Source organism: Porites lutea, chromosome 5, assembly GCF_958299795.1.
Source record: "Porites lutea chromosome 5, jaPorLute2.1, whole genome shotgun sequence".
NCBI lineage: Eukaryota > Metazoa > Cnidaria > Anthozoa > Scleractinia > Poritidae > Porites > Porites lutea.
In genome coordinates this window covers 39,784,570-39,806,174 of record NC_133205.1, presented here as the reverse complement: position 1 = coordinate 39,806,174, position 21,605 = coordinate 39,784,570, and the positions used below count along the sequence as shown (strand labels likewise).

The 21,605-nt window shown below is 38.1% G+C and overlaps 1 protein-coding gene across 2 annotated transcripts in view; it reads right to left on the bottom strand.

Annotated features, from left to right (window-relative positions):
• LOC140937519 (uncharacterized) overlaps positions 1-13,559 on the bottom strand; it is a 34,085-nt gene extending 20,526 nt beyond the window's left edge. The window contains exon 1 of one of the 2 annotated variants that reach the window (XM_073387080.1): positions 13,478-13,559. In XM_073387080.1, coding sequence (XP_073243181.1) covers positions 13,478-13,538 — 61 coding nt within the window. In that variant the 5' untranslated portion in view covers positions 13,539-13,559. Of the gene's footprint in view, positions 1-10,047; positions 10,284-13,477 lie in introns of those variants that run through there. The other variant, XM_073387079.1, reaches the window with a different exon arrangement.
• Between the last annotated feature and the right edge of the window lie 8,046 nt (positions 13,560-21,605).

Sequence of the window (21,605 nt, the reverse complement as noted above, 5' to 3'; positions counted from 1 at the left end):
GCGTACTGCTAAAAAGACAAACAAGGTGTACTAATCGCCAACTGACTGGAGAGCTTCCTGATTAAATGGGATCAATAGAAATGCAACAGATTGCGTGCAGTGATTATGACACAGATTGGCAGTTTTAAGTCAACTAAGAAGGCGGTACAGTTTGCTAAGTGGACAGATTCCAATGCATTCTTAGAATTCACTGATCAATTATAGATAAGCTAAGGTGATTGTGGGGCACTTTTAATAACCGACGGAGAAAAAATTAAAGGAAAAATATATCAAAGCTTCAAAAGTGCGATAACTTTTTAAGCAAAAACTGACGGTAAATATAGCGATCTTGCCGCTTCTTTGATCTCCGACATTATATATAGAGTCTTTTGTAAACAAAACCAGAACAGCTAGAACTGTAAAATGACACCAGCCACGAAGAACACAGCAGATCATTAATCATAATAGTTTCGGGTATTAAAACTGATGAAATCGTGCTAACAAGGTTCCGCTAACAAGCCTTGGCCAATTTGGAGCAACATCAGTCTCAGCAGCTTTTTTTGCCTTGCAAGAGCAAATCTTCTTCGCATACTGGAAACAGATGCGTGCACGAAACAAACAGTCGAAGACAAGAATGACAACGCCCAAGGAAACGAAACAGAGATTCTTTCTTCGAGCCTGCATTGCGTTGCTGCTCCCAGCTGAGGGACTTCTTCGGGTGAGCGCCTTACGTTTGCACCAGCCGTTTATACATTTCCTACAAACTAATCGTTATGTAATTGGACACAAAATTCATAGAGAAAACACCTTGTAAACAGTTTTTACTTCACACAAGTAGAACAGAGATACGAGGCATTCTTTGAGTACCTTGTCTTGCTTAAAACTCGCCCGATAAAGAGTAGAAGGTACCCCCTAATTTGCGTGATCGTGTCCTTCATTTAGTTCCTAAGTTGAATGTTATCAAGAATAAGATCTGCAGATCAGCTTGAAAGTCATTTTAAAATTTCGTTCGTTGATCATGTATTTGACAAGAATAGATCTCTAAATTCTTTGCACATCAGCGCTTGTAAGGAATTACAGTTGTTTAATTGCCATATGTTCTCACGAACTAATACCAATGACCAATATAGTTACCTGGAAGTCATATTTAAAGAGTTCACTCTCAAACGTATGATCAGCAGTGACAGAGTTATCTACAGAATGTTTTACAAAGCTTTTTAAATGATTTAGATACAATTCAGGCATTAGAGTTTAACGAAAAGCTTTTTAGTACATCTCTCTACTGACGTTCTTGAACGAAACTATAGTAATTTTACGTTTCTTGTGATGCCCACAATTTTAGTAATTACCACAATATTTTCCTTACAACTGAAATTTGGCGATCTGAAAGCTTTTTGCTGTGCTCTTGGTTTTCTGGCCCTGATTTGCCCAGCTGCAACGAGCTATCAGTGCTGACAACTCAACCTAAGTTTACTTAAAGCACGGTTACTTATTGTGTTATTTCGAAAACGTCCTAGTTAAGGTCTTCGCAATATCTTTTCTTACAACCTTCTCACTTAACCTAGCTATAGATTTCACTTTCTTAAATCCGCAATTATCGATATAGAACACATCCAATGAAGTCTATGGTCATAGTGCACGTACTTCTTTTAATTCCCCTTCGTGAGGCTATTTTTGAGACGGTAGCAAGACCGAGAACATGCAAGGATCCTAACATTCTACGAAAACGTATTTCAGTTTTTTAGCCTGAGCGATGCAAAGCCATAACTATACGTATTCCTCGAAACCAGGCAGACATTACAAGGAAATCGTTTCAAGCTCTTGACATCTTACTTCATAACAGAGAAGGACTTAAAAATATTAATTAAAGCACAACTGAGTAACCCTATGAAGCTTTATGACAGAGCCTTTAATTCACAATTTACAAGACGTCGTAGAAAAAACCGTATTGAGACATTTTGGCGAGACTCAAATATGATCACTTCGGGCGTGAGAACTTTTCTCGTCCATTAATTCGATTATTGAAATGGTTGGTTCTTACTAGGAATATTTCTGAGAATATTACAACTCTATTCCAAATTTCAAAATGAAAGACTCGTCTCTGGAGTGAGTTGTTGAACTTCGCAGTATTTTAACAATTACAAAGGCAAATTAGAAGCTAGAGGGGTCTGTTAACGTTTTCATAATTCTTTTGAGTGTTTTATGTTCATGACGGATACTAACAATTGAATTTGTGAACTGAATCTTATAGTGTGACCATTCAAAAGAAAGCAATTTGTCATGTAGTACCATTTAATATTGCATTTGAAGAAAATAATGTTCGGAAGCTCTCTGAAAACTTGACTTCAGCAAGTGCTAAAAGGGACAAGGTTAAATGCGGTTTATAAGCTACATACATGTCAAAGCAAGCGGCACTTGTTTGCCAAGGAATTTAGTCTCCGCGCTTAAACGATAATTACTACTATTGAAGTGTTGACGAATGTGTTCGGAAATCCTGTTTTTCAAACTGATGACCGAAATAAAACGTTCACAATTCTGAAATCGTCTACGGCAGTAGCCATCTTGATTATTTCTCACTTTTTGAACTCCGTTTCTCCAGTCATGATTTAAGCCATTACAGTTATTACAAATTGTGTAATTGCCCCAGTAAACTGCAAGGATTTATGGACTATTAGAGGCAAGTAGAAGTTCTCTTTATGGTAGATAGAAATGAATTCAAGAACTGCCAGCCTGCAACAGAACATTTTACTGCAATCGTATTTTTATCGTCTTGACCAGTCGTCAATACTTTCACCTGAGGGTTACCAAAATGTTTAAACTAGGGGCTGGCCGAATTCCAACATATTTTTGGTCAAAACGACATTAGTTTCATCTTTGTTTGATAGAAAATCAATCATACTTTTCTTTCATAGTTTGAACAATTTTATAGCCGTTAGTTCATGATATTCTGGTTCATTATTAATGGCAGGTTTATAATTGTCGCGTCTACCTTCTAACTAAGGGAATAAACTAAAAATTCCACTGACTACCTGTTATGACAGCATCCAGAAAATAAGGCTATCTATACACAAATTAATGACTTTCTTTAGTTCGCAATACTTTTCTAAACGCGACCCGAAATTGTACGACAATTTTTCTTGACCTTTCATCCTTGTTTGTTCATTTGTTTTACAGTCCCACAACATTATACAAAATTCTCAGCATCATGTTGATAGTTTATTAATAATTGTTCAAAACATGGGAGTACACTTGTAAAATAAATACTTTTTTAGCATAGGAATTATTCCAGGGCTGGTGAACAGCCTTCAAGTTTCCGCCAATTGATCCTTTAAAAGTGTCCCCCGGAAAATTATTTATAACTAATTATAGCATATTTAGCAGTCACTTAATTGATTCTAATTGCATTACAAAGAAAAAAATTCGACAGCAACTTGTTCGAGAGATAGACACTTGGCCGACAACTAAAATATGCGTCGCTCATTTGAAAAAAATAATAATCAACAACTTTATTAAAATCTTGTAAAAACCTATACACAAAAGAAGAAAAAACTGCAGTAGGGTAATTATAGTTCCTCGCCTTATACATACATGAAAATATCAAAACTAAAAGCAAACGGGTTAGTTGAAAAATAGCTTTAAAAATAGCTGGTTTATGCTGCTGCCATTGTTAACATTTGACATACCTAATTGGTGGAACTGTTGTCATAACACTAACGGAAATTTTTGCTATCCCAGTGAAACCGTCCAACAAAATGAACATTTCCTTCTCGTACAGTAAACCAAACTGTACATTTTATGGTGGTTAAATCACACAAAAAAGAGTTAAAAACAAATCTTGACTATTAACTTAGTCAAGGAACCATGTTATCCAAATGGTAGGTAGAACGAAATTTCTTACAAAAATAATTGACCAGCACTTAACAATAAATAGTCATATTGAATACATTGCAACAAATATCTCTGGCACTATAGGAGTTCTCTGTAAAATTCAATTGTTTGCCTGTCAGTCAGTTCTGAAAATCTATAATTATCATAATAGTTTGATTAATTCGCATCGCCATTATATTGGGCAAACAACTATCTCACAAGACTAGGGAAATTATTCAAACTCCAGAAGAAGGCATTTTTCCAAAAACTTAATTTATTAGATCTATTAACAAAATTAACGACTTTCTTGTAAGCACCAGTGTCAGCACTTAAAGTTTTAATCTAAGCACAAAACTACTCCCTAAATATTTCAATGATGTCTGCTCGGCAAATACTCAACAAGAACATAACCATTATACAAGGAGGTCTTGTTTATCTACACATAAAGTTTAAAAGAAAAACTTAACTTGTTACTGAAGGTCATTACTGAACACGAAATCAACTAATTAATTCCAAATGAAACAAAATAGTCTATTTCATCAAAAGTATTTGAAAATAAGACGAAGCAATTTATGCTATCGGAGTAATTGCAATTATTGTAAATACCTAAATTAGCTCTAAGTTACCATTTTAATCTATTGATTTAGAAAATTTAATAGACACTCTAATCATTTTTTTTCTAAGTCCTCATCCACACCTATCCAAAATTGTTTTAACCTGACCGAACTGGAAATAAATGGTTTAAAATGGTTGTATGTGATACCTGGGATTTATTGGTTATGATCAGCCAATTGTTGAATACTGCTCTCAAGGAAAGTACGGTAATTCTCGCTGGCTCACGCTTAAATGCTCTTTGTTTGTCCATTCTAGTGAACACGTTAACATTTTTTCAGAAAACTTGACTTCTTTAGAAAGTGAAATAAGGATGAGTACAAATAGTCATTTTAGTTTCATTTGTTGTTGTTTTTTTTTTTTTGCTGAACAAACTCACTTAGAGGGCTTAGAGCCTGGATCAAAAGTTTGATATCAATATTCGAACAGTGGTATGCTGAGAAGTTATCAAGGTTTTGTCGGTTTATACCGAAATATTCAAGCTTGTTTTCCATTGAAAAGGTAGCCAGAAGGGCTTTATTTTTGGAACTTTCTAGACTAGAAAGTGGCAAAATAGTTAACACTCGGTCACTTACTAACGCGAGTGAGTGGCAAAAAGGATAAAACGTTTTTTTTTTTTTTTTTTTTGCTTGACTTTATTAACAGGTGATTAAGAGTTAGTTAACGCAAAGAGACGACCAGACTCGTTCCGGTCTGGTTTTGGTTTCTTCTAGGGCTGGGAATTTTTAGTATAGCCGAGCTTTGATTTGGTTCCGGTGTCCCGTTTCATTTTTCAGAGCATCCTTGCAAGATTCATTGGACATAAGTTGGAAAAGCTTTAAAAAACTCAGATACACAGAAACTACGGTTGGAAACGTTTAGAATTTGAACATATTAAACGTTTTCTTTTTACACAAGTTTTGTCTATAATTGCTGAAAATCATTGTGCCGTGTTCGAGTGAACACTAAAGAAGAGGGAGAAAAAGTTCATTTGCATAGAAAGGGCGCTTAAAGAACATCCTTAATTTCTTTCTTATCGCCCTGGAATAACAAATCAAAAATTAAACGGACGCTAACAACCATCATAGGAATTTTACTCATTCTCCGCATTAAAAACACACTTCAAAACGAGGCGCAACTAAACTGAATGTCTTGGAGCCCGCTTGTCTAGTCGGTCAGCAGCAGGCCGGCGTTTTTTTCAGTTGTGGCCGATTGTGGACATGATGAATTTTTCGCGTGACACTCCTACAACAAACTCAGATATCACGGGTGAACCACAATAAAATTACGGAAGGAAGCGTTAGAACAATTTCAGTAATGCTATCTTGCAAATCTTAAATTTTGCTTCCTGTTCAGCTGCCTTTAGACTGCCTGGGAAAGTCAAAAATTTGCCCGCTTCCTAGATGACTACACTTATTAATCTACGTAACTCCATTGCGACCAAAATAAACCTGAAAGTAATGGAACAACACAGAAAATAAGAGATTCTACCCAAAACAGTTTTGTTTTGAACTGTCTCAGTTTTTCTTTCTTCAATCTTTTATGAAAACACTGCAGCGAAAGACTGGTCTGAAGAATGTTAGAAATCTAGAAAGTTGTATGAAAGACTGAGCCCCTTCTGGGGCCAAAAACGAGAAATCCAAAGACCAATGCGAAGCTGATGAGAACGTGTTTTGTCATAACAATGTTTCGGCTGGCCATACCAGCCTTCTTCGGGTTTACAGATGTAAACCTGAAGATGGCTGGTATGGCCAGCCGGAAAAAACAATACACGTTGTTCTGAGCACCTTCGCAGTAGTCTTTGGACTTCTCGTTTTTGGTTCTTAATATCTTGGCTGATATAGATCTCTTTTCTAGAGATCCAACGTTTATAACTAGCAGGATCTTCGTCCACGGTTTTTGCAGTTAATTTAATTCCCTTCCGGGGTGAGTTTTCTTTCTGTTGTCTTCTGGGCGTCAGCCGATTCCTTTTAGCCCCAGTATCCACATAAAAGTTCTCCAGACTCATCTCCATACATTTCTTTAGAGAATTAGTTGGGAGAATTTGATAAAAGATTGAAGCATTTTAACTTTGGTGATGATTTGAATAATTCTCACAACCTCAGCCTGCTAGCTCTTCTTTTTCTTCGTGTGCTGCGCTCGCGTGACTTCTCGCGACTCCCTCAAATGAAGATCTTGCTCGCAGGCAATTATAACCTTTTCTTTTCTCAGAGATGGAGACCAACGGTTGTTTAATTTTTCGAGACGTTCTATTAATCAAGCGGCTTTATAACAATCTCTCCCATTCTGAGTTTAACAAAGGGCAGTGTTTCTTAAAGAGACTAAGACCCATTTCTTCTCCCCATCGTTACATTTTGATATTGGTCCTTTGGTGAGGATAATCGCGACATCATAACATGATAACTTTATAGAACCTTGCACTGATCCAAATTTTATGCTCCTAATACATTTTACTCTTGAAAGAAAAACAACCTGACATTTTTTCTCATTTTCGCCTGGGAGAGTCACATGGATGGGTTCCACTTTTTACCTGTGTCCCCTAAAAACACGTCCTTATGGCTGTCTCCTGATTGTATAGAAACAGAAAGAACATGAGTTGACATCACAATTTAGAAATCCACTTCATGATTTGACGAAATTGTGTATTGGCAGTAAATTTGCGAAGACTTTCGGAATTTTCAAGGCTTTAACCTAGTGCTGACAGACTGTAGGAAGAATATTCTAGTGTGATCAGCTAGGCAGTACTTTGTTTCTCAGAACTCAGCCCCAATGTGAAATTGCAATAATTATAGCTTTATTTGCAACTTCAGTATCAAAGTCTCGAACCCAAGTCGTAAGGAAAGGTGACATCCTTCAAACACCACTAAAAAAGTCCTCATTCTGTCTCCCTGCTCTCATATCGTTTTTATAGTTTAAGTTAGGAGCAGTTCTTTCCAGAACCATCTATATCCTACCCATTTAGTCCTGATGTAACACAGAGTAGCGACTCAGTTGAGAGGAATATTAATCCACCCTTTCAAAACTAAATAGTACATCCCTGAACCAAAGGGCAGAAAACTATATTATGAAGCCGAGAATGCCTCTTTCTAGTCTTGCTTTGGTGTTGCGAGGAAGAATCTTTCGGTCTGTCTTCTACCTGACGTTCTCTAACAGCCCTAACTTTAAAAAAATAATAAAAAAAGGAAAGAAAACGATGTTGGCGCTTAGTCAGAAAACGTTCACCTTTTATGGGCCAGGTCTAGGGCCCTAGCTGAACGAGAAAAACTGGCAAATCGCAGATACGTTTATTGAATGTTTCAGGTTAAAGCATCGCAAAAGTTATAGATTCATTGAGTTCGTACGCACAGGAATGAATTTTCAACTGCCCCGGCGTCAAAGATAATTAATTATAACATGGAAATGATTTGACCATGATTATTTTTAAAGTATATTTCCTCTGTAAAAACACTCCGGAACTATCTTCAAGAGGCGACCCTGCTACACCGCTACAAACTTTCCCAGGACAGCTACCACTGATTAAAACACAACTATTGTCCAGACAGTGCTCTGTTTGAACAGATCTCCAGGCTTGAAAGAAGCGTCTAAACATGAACTGGGAGCAATTATTTTCTCCCAAAGCAAATAAATGATAAAGAAATGGAACCATGGGTGGATACAATGAAAACTTCGCCTGTCAAAAATTAAGGATGATGGATGGTAAATTGATTTTCGCTTCCTGTAAATAAAGTGGAATGTCGACCACATTTAACATAAAAGGCGTTGTTTTGAAGTAAAACAGCGCAAAGTTACCGGAATTTCCGTCCAAAATTCCCGTAGTGATTCACCCAAAGATCCCTACTCATTCTTAATAACGGCGAAAAACCGAAGTCAAAAGGTCTTGGCCCCTTAGATTTGAAAATTTCACTAAGAGAGCAAGGGGCAAATGCACGAATAGTACAGGTTCGTGGATTACTAGACACGAACGTGACGAATGTACACTTTGGAGCGGCTTTATAATAAACCGCAAAATGTATTTCCTTTGAAATGGTCTGTAATGTCTAGGCTGGAATTTCAGAAAAATAATGACTTTACCTTTCGGCGGTAAAACAAAGTTAGAAAAGGTTTCTTATGTTTTGCCATTAAAACGCGGGGGCTTTTACAAAATGTCAACACCCGCCATTTTACGGTGATGCAAATGGGTTCGCGAAGATGTTTCTTTGCAAAAAGGAAGGATTATAAACCACACTATGGTCATAAGATTACAATAATGTACCTTACAAAAGTTACGTTCATTCAAGTACTAAACGTTGTACCCCAAAAGAACGAAATCACTCTCGGATTAAAAGCGGATTTTTTCAAAGATATCAACACGCGTCGATCATTTGCGGACTTGGCCGTTTATGTCAATGACAGAATGGACCCATAAAATGATTTTATTGTTTCGGAAGGATTAATACCCACACCAGCTGTTTACATAGGCGCCTACCGACCCTTCAAAGCAAACAAATCGGAGAAAGCGTGCTTCAAGTTTCGATTAAGACTTTGAAATCAGTGTTTACTAGCGACAAAAATTACTGTTCTTGCACCCATTACAAGATTTATGTCTTGCCGTATTGTGTAAAAGGAGAAATTCGGCGATGTCTTGTCGTTGGGGAATAATTCCTTTTTACGCCAGGAGTTTACACCCGCATAATAGTTTTACACCTTTGAGTGTTTATAAGAATAGAAAGCATTCCTCAGAAACAAAAGAAAGAATTCGGGAACGGCTCTTAAGAAGCGGAGTTACTTTGACTCCCTCTTTTGAAATGCTTTTCTCTAGAAAAACACAGATATAAATTGGATAAGGAGGGAAGGAGAGTTAATCTGTCGCGCGGAGAAGCGAGCCCTTTACAATAAAATGTTCTTCCGTTACTAAACATAATAAAAATAACCCGCAATATGTAATCCAAAACATATTTTTAAAGAGCCTCGCACACGAAAGGAAAAAGGAATGCGTATTTAGAGTGCAGAAAAGTGAATGAAAATAGCTTTCGCTAACCGAGTGTACAGCATGTAGAGGGAAGAAGAGGCTCGGAAGTAAAATTAAATTGTAATCAAGTCAGATATATATCTGTAAATGGAGAACTGTGAGTAGGCGACTCGTTGAAATTTATCGACATCGTACCAAGTTGATGATAAACTCCTTCCTTTCCCAAATTCAACCGTAACTTCAAAACGAGAGAAATAAACTGGAAGAGTTTTGTTTTGCAACATTTCTGAACAGAAATAGCACTGACTAAACAATGCAGTTAACCTCTGGTCGATATATATTTCATGTCGTGATAAACGTATGATCCAACTTTGCTTCAAGGTTGTATCCAAGACACAATGAAAGGTGTATAACCCCTGTAATAAAACGATGGTTTGAATCTTAAGAATATCGAGCCTGTACTCAGAAGACAATAGTTACTCGGGGTGAACGAAGAATCGCTCAGACACATAGCGTCCTTCAGGGAGGAAACTGTGCGTACAGAAAAAAACTTCAATACTAAAATCAACTGCCTAATAACCTCTAATTCATTTAAAAGGAGAAACAAAATTATAGAAACCACAACAAAACGCAAGACCCGGTCAAATTAACAGCAAACTTACCTAATAGCTCGCCGGATCGACCAGAATTACGCGTATAAGTTGCCGCTAAAATAATACACAGCAACAGAACGAGTAAAATAGCGATTCCAATACACAACCGCTGTTTTATCGGCGAACATCGCCTTTTTTCCGAGTCTTCCTTGAAGTTGACTCGAAGATATCGCATTCTGACTAACCAACGGTTACTGCTAGTGCTTGTCATCCAAACGGGTTGGGTCGACGAGGTCTTGTAGTGGTAATGCGTACAATGGTAGTCGAGTTTTGTTCCAGTAATAGCATTTCAGTTAAAGGAAATGAATTAAATATTTTCACTACGTAATGGTCGCGTCATTTCATTAAAAAGCCCGCGAACACATTTCACTGTCATTAAACTCATTTCCGGCAAGGAATTTGTAATCCCTTTTTTAAAATTGGTTAATCTTTGAAAATTCGAGAGAAACATTAACAGCAATTGGAACAATTTTTTTAAGGTCACGGCTTTAGCAAATTGGCAGGACTTTTTTCAAGAAACGTGAAAAGAGCCAAAAAAAAATTTAACAGGAACTTGTGAACGAGTTTACACTTTACACTTACTAATGGAATTGTTTTGTTCTTTGAAACGTGTGATGGATTTTTGATTAATTAGATCTTTCACGATTTGGTCAGGGAGGACGGGAAAGAACCCCAAAATAGCAGTTCTTTACATCAGCAAAATGGAAAATATACTTTGCTTTAACCAAACTTGCGAGGAAAAAATCTCAGCCGTTCGAGAAGTGATATCTCCCCCCCTTTCATCGAAAATCTTCCACGAACGAAATTCACGCGCGATCTTGACAGACTGTAACAAAATACTATTGGAAGAGTGTCCATGCGTGCTGTAACTCCGGGCGTATCTCTGTGCATCAAGAAAAGAGCGCTATCACATTTACAATCTATTGTAGTCTGGGTGCCACAGGAGTTCATTTACTGACAAACTTATCAACGAAAGTTATATAGCAGGGAGGAGAAAATGCTAACTAGGAGATCTGACAAGAGTTGACAATAATTTCGTAAACGCAATTTACATTTTAAAGAGCAAAGTAAATACACATGTTTGCAAGTCAATCCCGCCGCGAAAACAGCGAAATTGTATTGCTTCTCTCCAACAACATTAATCCAACTGATCCAACGCTTAACCTTTGTACATTCTAACAAGGTAGCGAAAACATCCTGGTGATTCATGATTTATTGCTTTTCTTTGGGAATTAATCATCCGAAAGGTTGCGCTCCATGCAAAGAAGAGATGTAGTGGGAACAGAATTCTCAGCCATTTTATTTCCATGCGCCCTTCCATATTTTCTCACTTCACAAGACAAAAGTAATAGACGGCTAAAATTTTTATTATTATAATCATTGTTAACATTATTTTCAACAAGAAACACGTTGCAATATGGATACTATGATGATATGTTCCTATAAAGACTTTTAAAAAGCTTTAACACAATGTGATGGTGCAAATTTGGGATATAGTCAGGTACACGTAATTTGTCCCAAGCATTCCTACAGCACACATAAGCTTCGCTGCAATGTTGGCGAATTCTCTGAGAAGACGTAAATTCAAATAACTCGAGCTCACAGGCAGATAACGTTTCTTGGATAATACGTAGCGAAGAGAAAAACACTGCCGGTGTCAAAAACGAGTGGTCTGTACAAGAACAGAGCCAAACCCACACAAACACTAGTTTATGGGAAAAATTAACCAAAACCAGCCAAGCAATCGCAAAAAGAATACTGGTAGTTTTTAAGTTCTCCACTAATTCAAAAAGCGGTTACCATCTAGGAAGATCGAAGGGCCTCTGCTCGCAGGGTAAAAAGCGGTTAGATCAATCACAGAACAAATCAAGTTAATTTGTACGGAGAGGATTTGTCATCGCTGTGCTATCTAAATCAGCCAAATTGTTATTGTGATGGTTTAAAATCCCGAATTGAAAATCAAATTGCAGATAAATCTGTTTGCTTTGAACGGATGATTTTCAGATGATGGTCAACGGACACATTCCCTTTTAGTCCCTTCAAGTTTAACAAACATAATAAGAAGACGAGTTTCTTTTGATGCGCTTAACAACTCACTTACAAATCCATTTTAAACGTGCTAAGTTCTCGAGGACCAATAGACAGCTCTTTGCAGCTCTGATGGAATATTACCGTTAAACGGGAGCAACTAAAAGAAAACCTTCTTTCCTCAACTATGCAAACTTGTCGCTATGAATCACGTTCAAAGGAAACGAGAATTAGAACGTAAATAAATTGCTCATGAAACCACGAATGTCCGACCTTTGAATCACCGTGCACAATACTCAGAGTACTAAGCCATTACCCCTCAGCTCAATTACTTCTAATTGCTTGGTATTCAGTAAGATTTTAAAGTGCTGACAAAGGCAAACTTCACAGTTAACCTCTCGGGGGCCTAATGCATCCGTGTAACAGTACAAAAAAGTAAATCTGTTCTCTCTTGCAGGCAAAATTTTCACTGAGAACGCTCGCCACATCCGGACAAGGCGCCTCTATGCCTGATGGATAATTTTTTGTCACCTTTCCGCAGACTTGGGTAATTGAAGAAGAAACGTTGCTCTTCTTTTCACGATAAAAACATTTCCCTTAGTAATTCTTCCGGAGAAGTGTGTATTATCGGATGGTCCTTATGGGCCAATTCAAACATTATTCTTAATCAGCGTTCAGTGCCGAGGAGATTGATCGTTTGTGTCAAAAAATTGAAAAATGAAGTAAAAACGACTCAGTGCTCTGCATGAGTTCTCGCAAAGCTTAAGTCAAATCCTTTGAAGAATCTTCTTCAAATCACGTTTTTTAGAGCTTTAAAGTTTTTAAACACAATACAAATGACGAAAGAAAAGACTAAGAACGATAAAATAAGTTAACACAGCGCAAGAAAGCTTTGCATTTCTCTGTATCTTCGCAGAATATGTTTCCCGGCTTACAGACCACATTCCGGACGCCATAACTCATTCTCGCACATATGTCAATTTTACACCTTGAACTCTCCAAACTCACTGCTTTTCTCTCCTAATACTTCCTAACTCTCAAAACACCACTGTGCTCGCTCCATGGCTTTGATATTTACAAGCAAAAAGGACTTGTGCTTGAGTTGCCGGTCTTCATCTATAGTCTACAGTTAACGTGAACACGCGCTCATTGTTCTCTTAACGTTCGACAGACACAACCGATTTATTTCGTCCTCAGAGAAGCGTTTTCAAAGCTATTAGCAACTTTGGAGCACGGGAGGAAGCACTTTGGAATGATTTATAGCTCTGGGCTAAATAGCGCTGAAGTTTTCACATAAATCAAGCCAAGATTTACGACCCTGAACAAGGGGCGGTCAAGACAAGCTGATATTATAGGGTTTGCTCGGATTACACATTTATGTTAACATCGAATAAAAATAAAGCCTACTTACCTCCAAAAATTAGCAAGATCAATAGAGATGAGGTCACTATCCAAGTCCAAGATGGTCCCATCTTCGGAGAATCGCTTGCGCGGCGCTTAAACTGAAATTAAAACACAAACAATAGGCGACGCTTATATAGTTTCGTATAGCCACTCACTCCGTTGCGGCATTCAGTAGATAACAGAGCAATGACCGGCATGTCATGGAACTTTTTTTGGCGTAGGTTTCTGCTACATGTGTCATCGCTTTAGTGACATGTGTCAAGGCTGGCGAGAATTTGAGATACGAGTATTTGACAGATCCAGCTAGTTAGCAGGGACCTTGCGACCTCACATGCAAAGAAAAGCACTTATTCCACTAGGCCTATACAAACATACTTTTTCCTTTCGATCTAAGATGCCTTTTCGCTAGAGTTTTCAACCAGAAAGACCCTGGGACTTAATCATTCCGGCCTCAAACACCTCTATGAAGTGCTTTGAGAGAGGATAATTTTTAAGAAATGAGACAGCGACAGCCAATCAGAAGCCCAAGTTAGACATTTGGTGTAACCACACAAAGGCGCTATTAACCAATGACCCTTCAAAACGCTCGCACGGTAACAGGCTTTCCTATTAAGTCTTTGAAGTGGTTTTTCCGTCAAAAATTACTTCTTACAGCAAAGGTTAGACGTTTTTTGTTGTAGCAATTTTGTTACAAAAGGTCACTCGACTGTCAAGTTTATTACTTATCATGACATATGTAATGATTCTTATTAGCAATGCCGCTTTGAACAGATCATATAGCATGGGATGGGCTGAAAGATATGACAATCCGCATACGAAGATCATCTGCTAAATTTATACATCGCGACAATCGTATCTGGTCCTCTAAAAGAATAATTCTTCGACTAAACGATCTTTGTAATGCAATGGCATCTTTTGAGGCCATAAATGGACAAAATTATGAAGCGACCTTCGCTTTTCAAAACATACGGTCTATGAAGAGGGCTTGTCATGAATACTTGGCAACAAGGAAGCGCTGTTGATTTACGAGTTAATGACAGGACCGGAAGTCCGCTTGTCAAAAATAGAACCCATTCAAGGGTACCGGAACTGATGGATTGTGGGATAGAAATTTCGAGGTCAAGCATATTGTAAGGTTTATCCTCGAACTAACGAGATTACTTATGCAGCTTATTTGTGAGACATTTTCGCGACTTATGTTTCGCACATTTAATTTCGGAGACTTTGTTGAAAAGGTCTCTTAGCATACAAACTGTCTTTCTTCTTTGTGTTACTCAAGTCTCACCGTCTTTTCCATTTCGATTCATGGAAACTAGTTCCTGAGAGTTAACAAAACTATAAAGCAAAACATTTTTCGTCTTAACACCTTTTTATTTTACCTTTTTTTTTTCATACCCTCAGTTAAGGCATATTAAATTTGCAAGGATCTTTGACCTGGCCTCACTTAATGGAAAATCTGTAAAATAGCTTAAGCCTTTTTGAAAATTGGATAACATAGTTTCGGCGGGAAAGAATACTTAACACTTTGACTGGCTTTTAACTTTGTTTTTAAAACACTTACAAGACAAAGCGGTGTGCTGGCACAGGAAAACGCATACTCCAGAAGGGAAAGGTCCATATTGATACAGAAAATGACAATTAACCAAGGCTTAGAGGCCAGGGAAAACTTAAGCAGCGGGATCATGCGAGGGACGTAGAGTTCCGGGACCACGGGAAGAATAACTTTAAAGAGAGTTTCCTATGAACTGATGGGCTGATACGACCCAGTTCCATTTTGCGTTTATAGAACGCAATTCAATTCTAGGGAAACATTCTAAGATAGTGATAAAGTTTTTGGAGCTTCTACTAATATCAAGGATAAGCTTTTCACATGGACAGTCTCTTCCAAAAGTGGACAGAATGCCATAAGAAAAGAACTACAGCCGGCCGCAGGGGACGTTTACATGGAGCGAGGAAGATCCTAGAAGGCGGATCATCCTGGCACCATGCGTTTTCTATATTCAGTTTACATACAAAAAGTTGTACTTGTCCATAGCGCTAGGATCTCCCTAGCCGGGAGGTAGGAAGAATATTTCAAAAGTAAGAGAGTTAAAGAATTTAGGACCTTGGAAACTGATAGAGAACTTTCTCATATCAATATTTTAAGCGAATACAACTCGTATCAAACGCTAACTTAAAAAAAAAACTTGAAACCACAAGGTGCATCGTAGTAAAAATGCTACTATGAAAAGATGTTCTGAAGTTTCTATGAATGGTCAGACTTCAGAATTTCCATTCCGAGATTTCCAACTACCCTGACGGATATAACTAGAAACCTCTGGGGTAAAAAGAAGCACCGTTTGTGTAGTTTTACCGGATTTGCTCCAGGCATCACTTGATCCGTCGACAGTAACTGACGACTTTTTTTACGGCTTGTTTACGGTCAAATCAGTGGTTCACTGAGTTGAATTTCATGTAAAATTTTAATACAGTGGAACCTCTACATAAAGAAGTCCTCGATATAACGAACGATTTTCTTTACCCCAGTTATAGTAAAATATATGGAAAAGAACCTCGATATAACGAAACCTCGCTACAGTGACCAAATCTTGCCAGTCCCTTAACCAGTCGTAAAATCGAGGTTCCACTGTACCTTGACGCACCTATAGCTATTTAAAGTGATCAAGATTATATTTTTTTGGAAAATTGAGGTTGAAACGTTATAGGCTGCTTTTAAAACCTGGAAAAGATAAAACCACTGCTCAATACTTTTAGATTGTTGTTGTTTTGATATTTCGTTCACATAAACAGGCCAGGGCTACCGTGATTAGGCGTAAAATTCCGGGGCGGGGGTACTGCCATATATGGGCCATATAGGTATGTGCCGCTGTGAAGGGTATGGTTTTCAAGCAGTTTACTCTAGGATAGGGTATATAAATCAGAACGTTTGGCTCTAGAATAGGGTATCATTTTTCAGGAAACTGATCAGTTGGTTGAAGATTCTATCTAGACTAGGGAAACAGCTACTCTAGGATAGGGGGGATTTGAGGAGTTTACTCTAGTATAGGGTAGCAAAATTCAGCTGAACTAGCTCAACTAGCTCTGGTATAGGTTAAGGGTTCCAGGGTCCCAGCGGCACATCCCCACCCAAAAATTCCTAAAGTACCCCCCCGGGGTAACATTTTATACATGACTAGCCTATGTACAGCGAACAGTAACTAGGAACATAACTGTTCAAAAGCTTCCTGTGTTTGAGTGGCCAAAAGCAGGATTTCACAGGCATCTAACAGTCTATAAAGCCACGAATTAAGTTGTATATAGTAGTGGTATGATAGAATGATAAATAGTACTGCAAGTACCACAAGAAACTAATTCTGAATATTTTAGCTAGCTGTCTGGACTCCTTTTTAAGCACTAGTAGGCACATTTTAACTTAACTGTGTACTTTATAATTGAAAGTGTATTAAACAACGTTGCTGTGGAATCTAAGTGACTTTTACGTAGAAACCTACATGAAATTGAGAACCACATGTATCACGATCCATCAGATTCCCTGCTAGCAGAGGTCTCTCTCGACGAGGCAAAAATGAGAGAAAGGAGAGAGACTCTCATTTTTGCCTCGTCGTGAGAGACCTCTGCTAGCAGGGAATCCATCAGATTAACTCAGTTTACTGATATCTGCTACATCTTGGGCCGCTGAGACATGGGAATGGATTTTGTAGCTGGCAGATTGGTGATGGTCGGTGATGTAATCTCGTTATCATCGATCAATAGGCGAGAAAGAGAAAGTATTACTATTTAAAGGCGCCAAAACATTCTGATAAGGGATAAGTACAAAACAAACGGATTATCTATATTGTATGTTAATTGGGATTGTAGCACTTCACCAAAATCGTTCACCCGAATAAAGATGCATCATATTTGCTGTACGCCACAGGCACGGATCTGCAACACGCACGGTTTTGCCTTTTCAATCTTTAGTTGACAGAAAGGGTCCTAGGGTTAAGCTACAAAGCATCACTTTTCAGCGGCGCAGTTTGCTCCGCCTTTATAGTCAATTTTCCATGAACGAAAAAAAGACCGAGGTAATAACCAAATTTCTAACTAATTGAACTGTTTGCTAATGTTTGGTTCTCTCCGTAAGTGTGAGCTGTGCACAAAAAGATGATCAACTAACAGTGAACTCTGCTAGAAGCGTTCATTGACAAGTTCATGGAATTTATCCTGCGAGCAGAGGCCCTTCGCTCTCCCTAGATAAGTAGGACGATCGAAGGGCCTCTGCTCGCAGGGTAATGGAATTGAGTTCACTTAAAAAAGAAAACAATGTCTCTATGGGCTACACGGAAACTCTAGACTGACTTTAATAGTGAATTCTAAAACGATAAAGAGAAATCCGTTAATGCTATTTGCTTATGTTTGCCTGTACAACCTCGAAAAAACCTAAAAACTCCTTAAAGGTGCTTGAGATTTCTCTTTTTATCTATAAGAAGTACTCACTGATAATCGTCCAGACCGTGAAAAAGTAAACATCGCACCGGAAAACCAACAAACTGACCACAGTATCTCATTGTTCAAGGTACATTGCAATCGGTATAAAACAATATGTCACTTACCTCGAAAACTATTTGAATTAGATAATTCCAACACAAAAAACTGAAAAACACAAGCAAATGCTCGGAAACTGTCCGTTTTTGTGGTGAACAAAGAGGAAATGGCACCAATATTTGGTTGTCTACCTTAATTACAGAGGCGGGGCTTTCAACAGTGTTGCGTCATTTGCGGGCCTGAACAGCTCTCGAAAAACTACCGGTTTGTTCAAAGCTCAACGCACGGACGAAAAAAAAAATGACTAAAAATCGATAGAGCCCCTTTACAAAGCATTAACACGTTCTAGTATCATTGTTGTAGCTGTGATACATCAAGAAAGGGTAAATAAACTATCTTTTCTCTTTTTTTGGCCTTTTCACAACAGATGGTTCGCAAATGGCTCTTTCTACCCACCTATCCTCACACTTTGGTTTCGGCTGAGGGAATTTATTTTTAGTTATCGGTACCTTTCAGTTGTTACCTCAAAAATGCGTTTGTGCAGCATATCTTATCGACCTTTATTTAAAAAGCTGTTCACAATATTTTGTTAACGGTTTCCTACACGAAGTAAAATTACCCTAAAGTAGTTGTCATAGGTTTTTCTGCCGCATTGAACAACCATAAACATGATAGATTTAATTGAGATCTTGCAAACTGTTATTGTCCGTTTTCCTGCCAGCGGGTACTCCATGCACGCGACGGACAATAAACTGATGGATTGTGATTTTATTGTCTGGGCGGAGTCAGTGGTTTAATTGAAATACAGCGAAACATTTCTGAATTAGCACGAGCAATGAGATGCCATAACGTGACTTGCTTGTGCTCAAAACCATTGATAAACATCTTAGAGTGAATTATCTTTTCTATGACCGGGAAAACTCACAGGAGACCAAAAATGATGAGTTATATAGTAGATGAGTAGAAGCCCATTACTGTCACAAAACGTTCCTATGACGGGTTCTATTCGAGCTCCCTATTTCAATCCCAAGCGCTAAGCAATGTCGACCCAAGCATTGCCTTAATTGAGGTTAATTATCATGGAGGAGGAGCCACAACTAACAGACAGATGAAGGAGCCCGACACTAATTGCTTCTCAAGGCCTTTACTTTTGCAGCAAACTAACTCGGTTAACGGCCATTAACAAACGCCCTCTGGCGGGGGGTGGGGGGGGGGGGTACTTCCCTATATAAGCCATATAGGTATGTGCTGCCCCAAGGGGTAGGGTTTTTGCGTCGTTTTGGTCTGAAAACGGGTATAGATTTTGATCATTTTGGTCTGGAACCGGGTATGGTTTTCAAGGGAACCGCGGTAGCCGGTACGAACGTATTTATTGTTTCAATTCCAAATGAGTAAGAAAGAAAGAGAAATATGCGAATTCGAAATGGATTTTAAGAAATCTTTTCTGTTGCTGTCCTAACATAATTTCTTAAGGGCCAGGTCTGAGAACGCGTGTGAAAAATGACATTTTTTGGTCTGAAATAGGGTCAGGATTTGGAGAATCAGGCGGCACACCTCCCACCAAGAATATCCAGGAGTACCCCCCTCCCCCCGGCAACAAACGGTCATTCACAACAGCTGCCTCTCAGCTGCACCCGACGACTGTTTTGTCCAAAATGCTCTGAATTGCCGTTTTAGTCTTCCTGAAGTACTTTTAAAACATATATTGAAGTGAATTATTTGCCATGATCAGTATTTGCAGCACTATTAAGTCTTATCTAGGCCGTCCTATAAGAGGTTACAGTCAATTCTTTAGGGCCAGGGCTTCTTTTCATCTATCCCGAAAATACCAGCTTTCGATTAATGAGCTAGGCTAATCTCTTTCCAGAGCAATTAAAAAAAACCCACTTTTTTTACATCTCACACCTGTATTACTATAATATTTACTTCGTATGAGTAAATGTATGATAAAAGCCTTAACTTTAAGGTGTACCTCATAAATTATACCATTAAAGACATGATGAGAAAAATTTACATGGCTTCACTACAGATGGCTCTGCTAATATTTATCTGCCTTTTACCAGTTTGGATTTATCCTGTCATCTTTAGACACTAATTAACAAAATGTTTGTTCCTTTATAAGTTATTACCTTATAAATTGTTGTTTACGGTTAAGCTGAGTCTCTTTAATGTAATTTGATTTTCTTGTACACAGACAAGCCATTTTTTCAAACTCATCCAACCAAATTCATACACTAGCTACAACATTTTCTCAGAAAAATTAGAATTTCCACAGTTTTGATTTTTCCCCAAACCTCATAAGGTTCTGGATAATTAAGATAGCAAAATGATAGCTTTTTCTGTATTCCTGCCCATTTGTACCTTTTTAAGCTTTACAGAAAAAAAAGCCCTTCAGCCTGACATTACTGAGTTCACTTAATAGGATGGTAGAAAGAAGAGGACGGCAAAATGCTTGTGTGTGACAAACGTGACAGGCCTATTACTTCTGTGTTTAGTGGTGATCTTCACTTAAGTTAATGTTTTCTGGTCTTTTACAAAAAGATCTGTTTAAAGGAGGGTGAAGTTTGGCGGAAGAGTGTTTCAAACAAAATTATTGTGACGCTTGTCACACAACACTTACTGTGTTCTTTCCTCTAATGTCCTGTTGCGTAAGCTCACATTGTCGATGGACAATTCCTAACTGACTTAGTGAAAGAAGCTGGTATGGCCAGGAGCCCATCTCTGGTATGGCTGAAGAGACTTGGGAAAGAGTGGGTGGTGCTGGACCCATTCAGCTGTAGATTTGGGCCTATTTTCAGCCTAGCTTTCAAAATCATAACCTTATCCTATCCTATATATCTATGGCTCTAATCAAGTTGTTATAGTTGAAATTTACCTATCAAATTGACTTATTTTTGTAAGCACAACAATGCTGTCTGACACAATCAACTCAACAGTGCAAAAATCTTGGAACGAAAATGAAAAGTTCTTTTGAGTCAAATCAGCTTGAGATTTGAAGAATAAAACATGTGTGTCAGTTGTATCAGTTAGCACTCGATAAAATGTGATTATTTTCTTTTGCGGGTTCGAGCCAAAAAAAACGGGAGGTATGGCAGTCATTTTCGCGCCTTTTTTGATTCATCCCGCGGAGACCGCGGACATATCAATACTTTGGCCACTTTCGTTCTGTTCACTCTAAAAAGAATTCGCGAACGGTTTTTATTTAAACAATAAGTATCTAAAATATGATTCTACTCGGAATTGCTGCATGTGGGAAGCTTTAATGATTGCAATGGCCGCCGAATTAAATTTTAGTCGTGCAGTTTGGTTTTCTCGCATTTCGTGCAAAATTCGAGTAGACCGTGTGGTAGTTGCGATTTTAAAAGATTACACTTCTTAGCCTTAAATGTATGAATCTAATTATGATTGCATATGATTGCAATTAAGCAGAGCATCCAGGATTTACGAATGCCTTTCAGAAATAATAAGAAAAGCTGCGCGGAAATTAACGCTTTCACAGTGTTTTATGTTTGCTCCAGTAATTATAAAAAAATTCTACTAATAAATCCTTTTGACTCACCCTTTTATGAACTCTCAAAGCTCCTTATATTCGCTCCTTCACCGATTTTCTT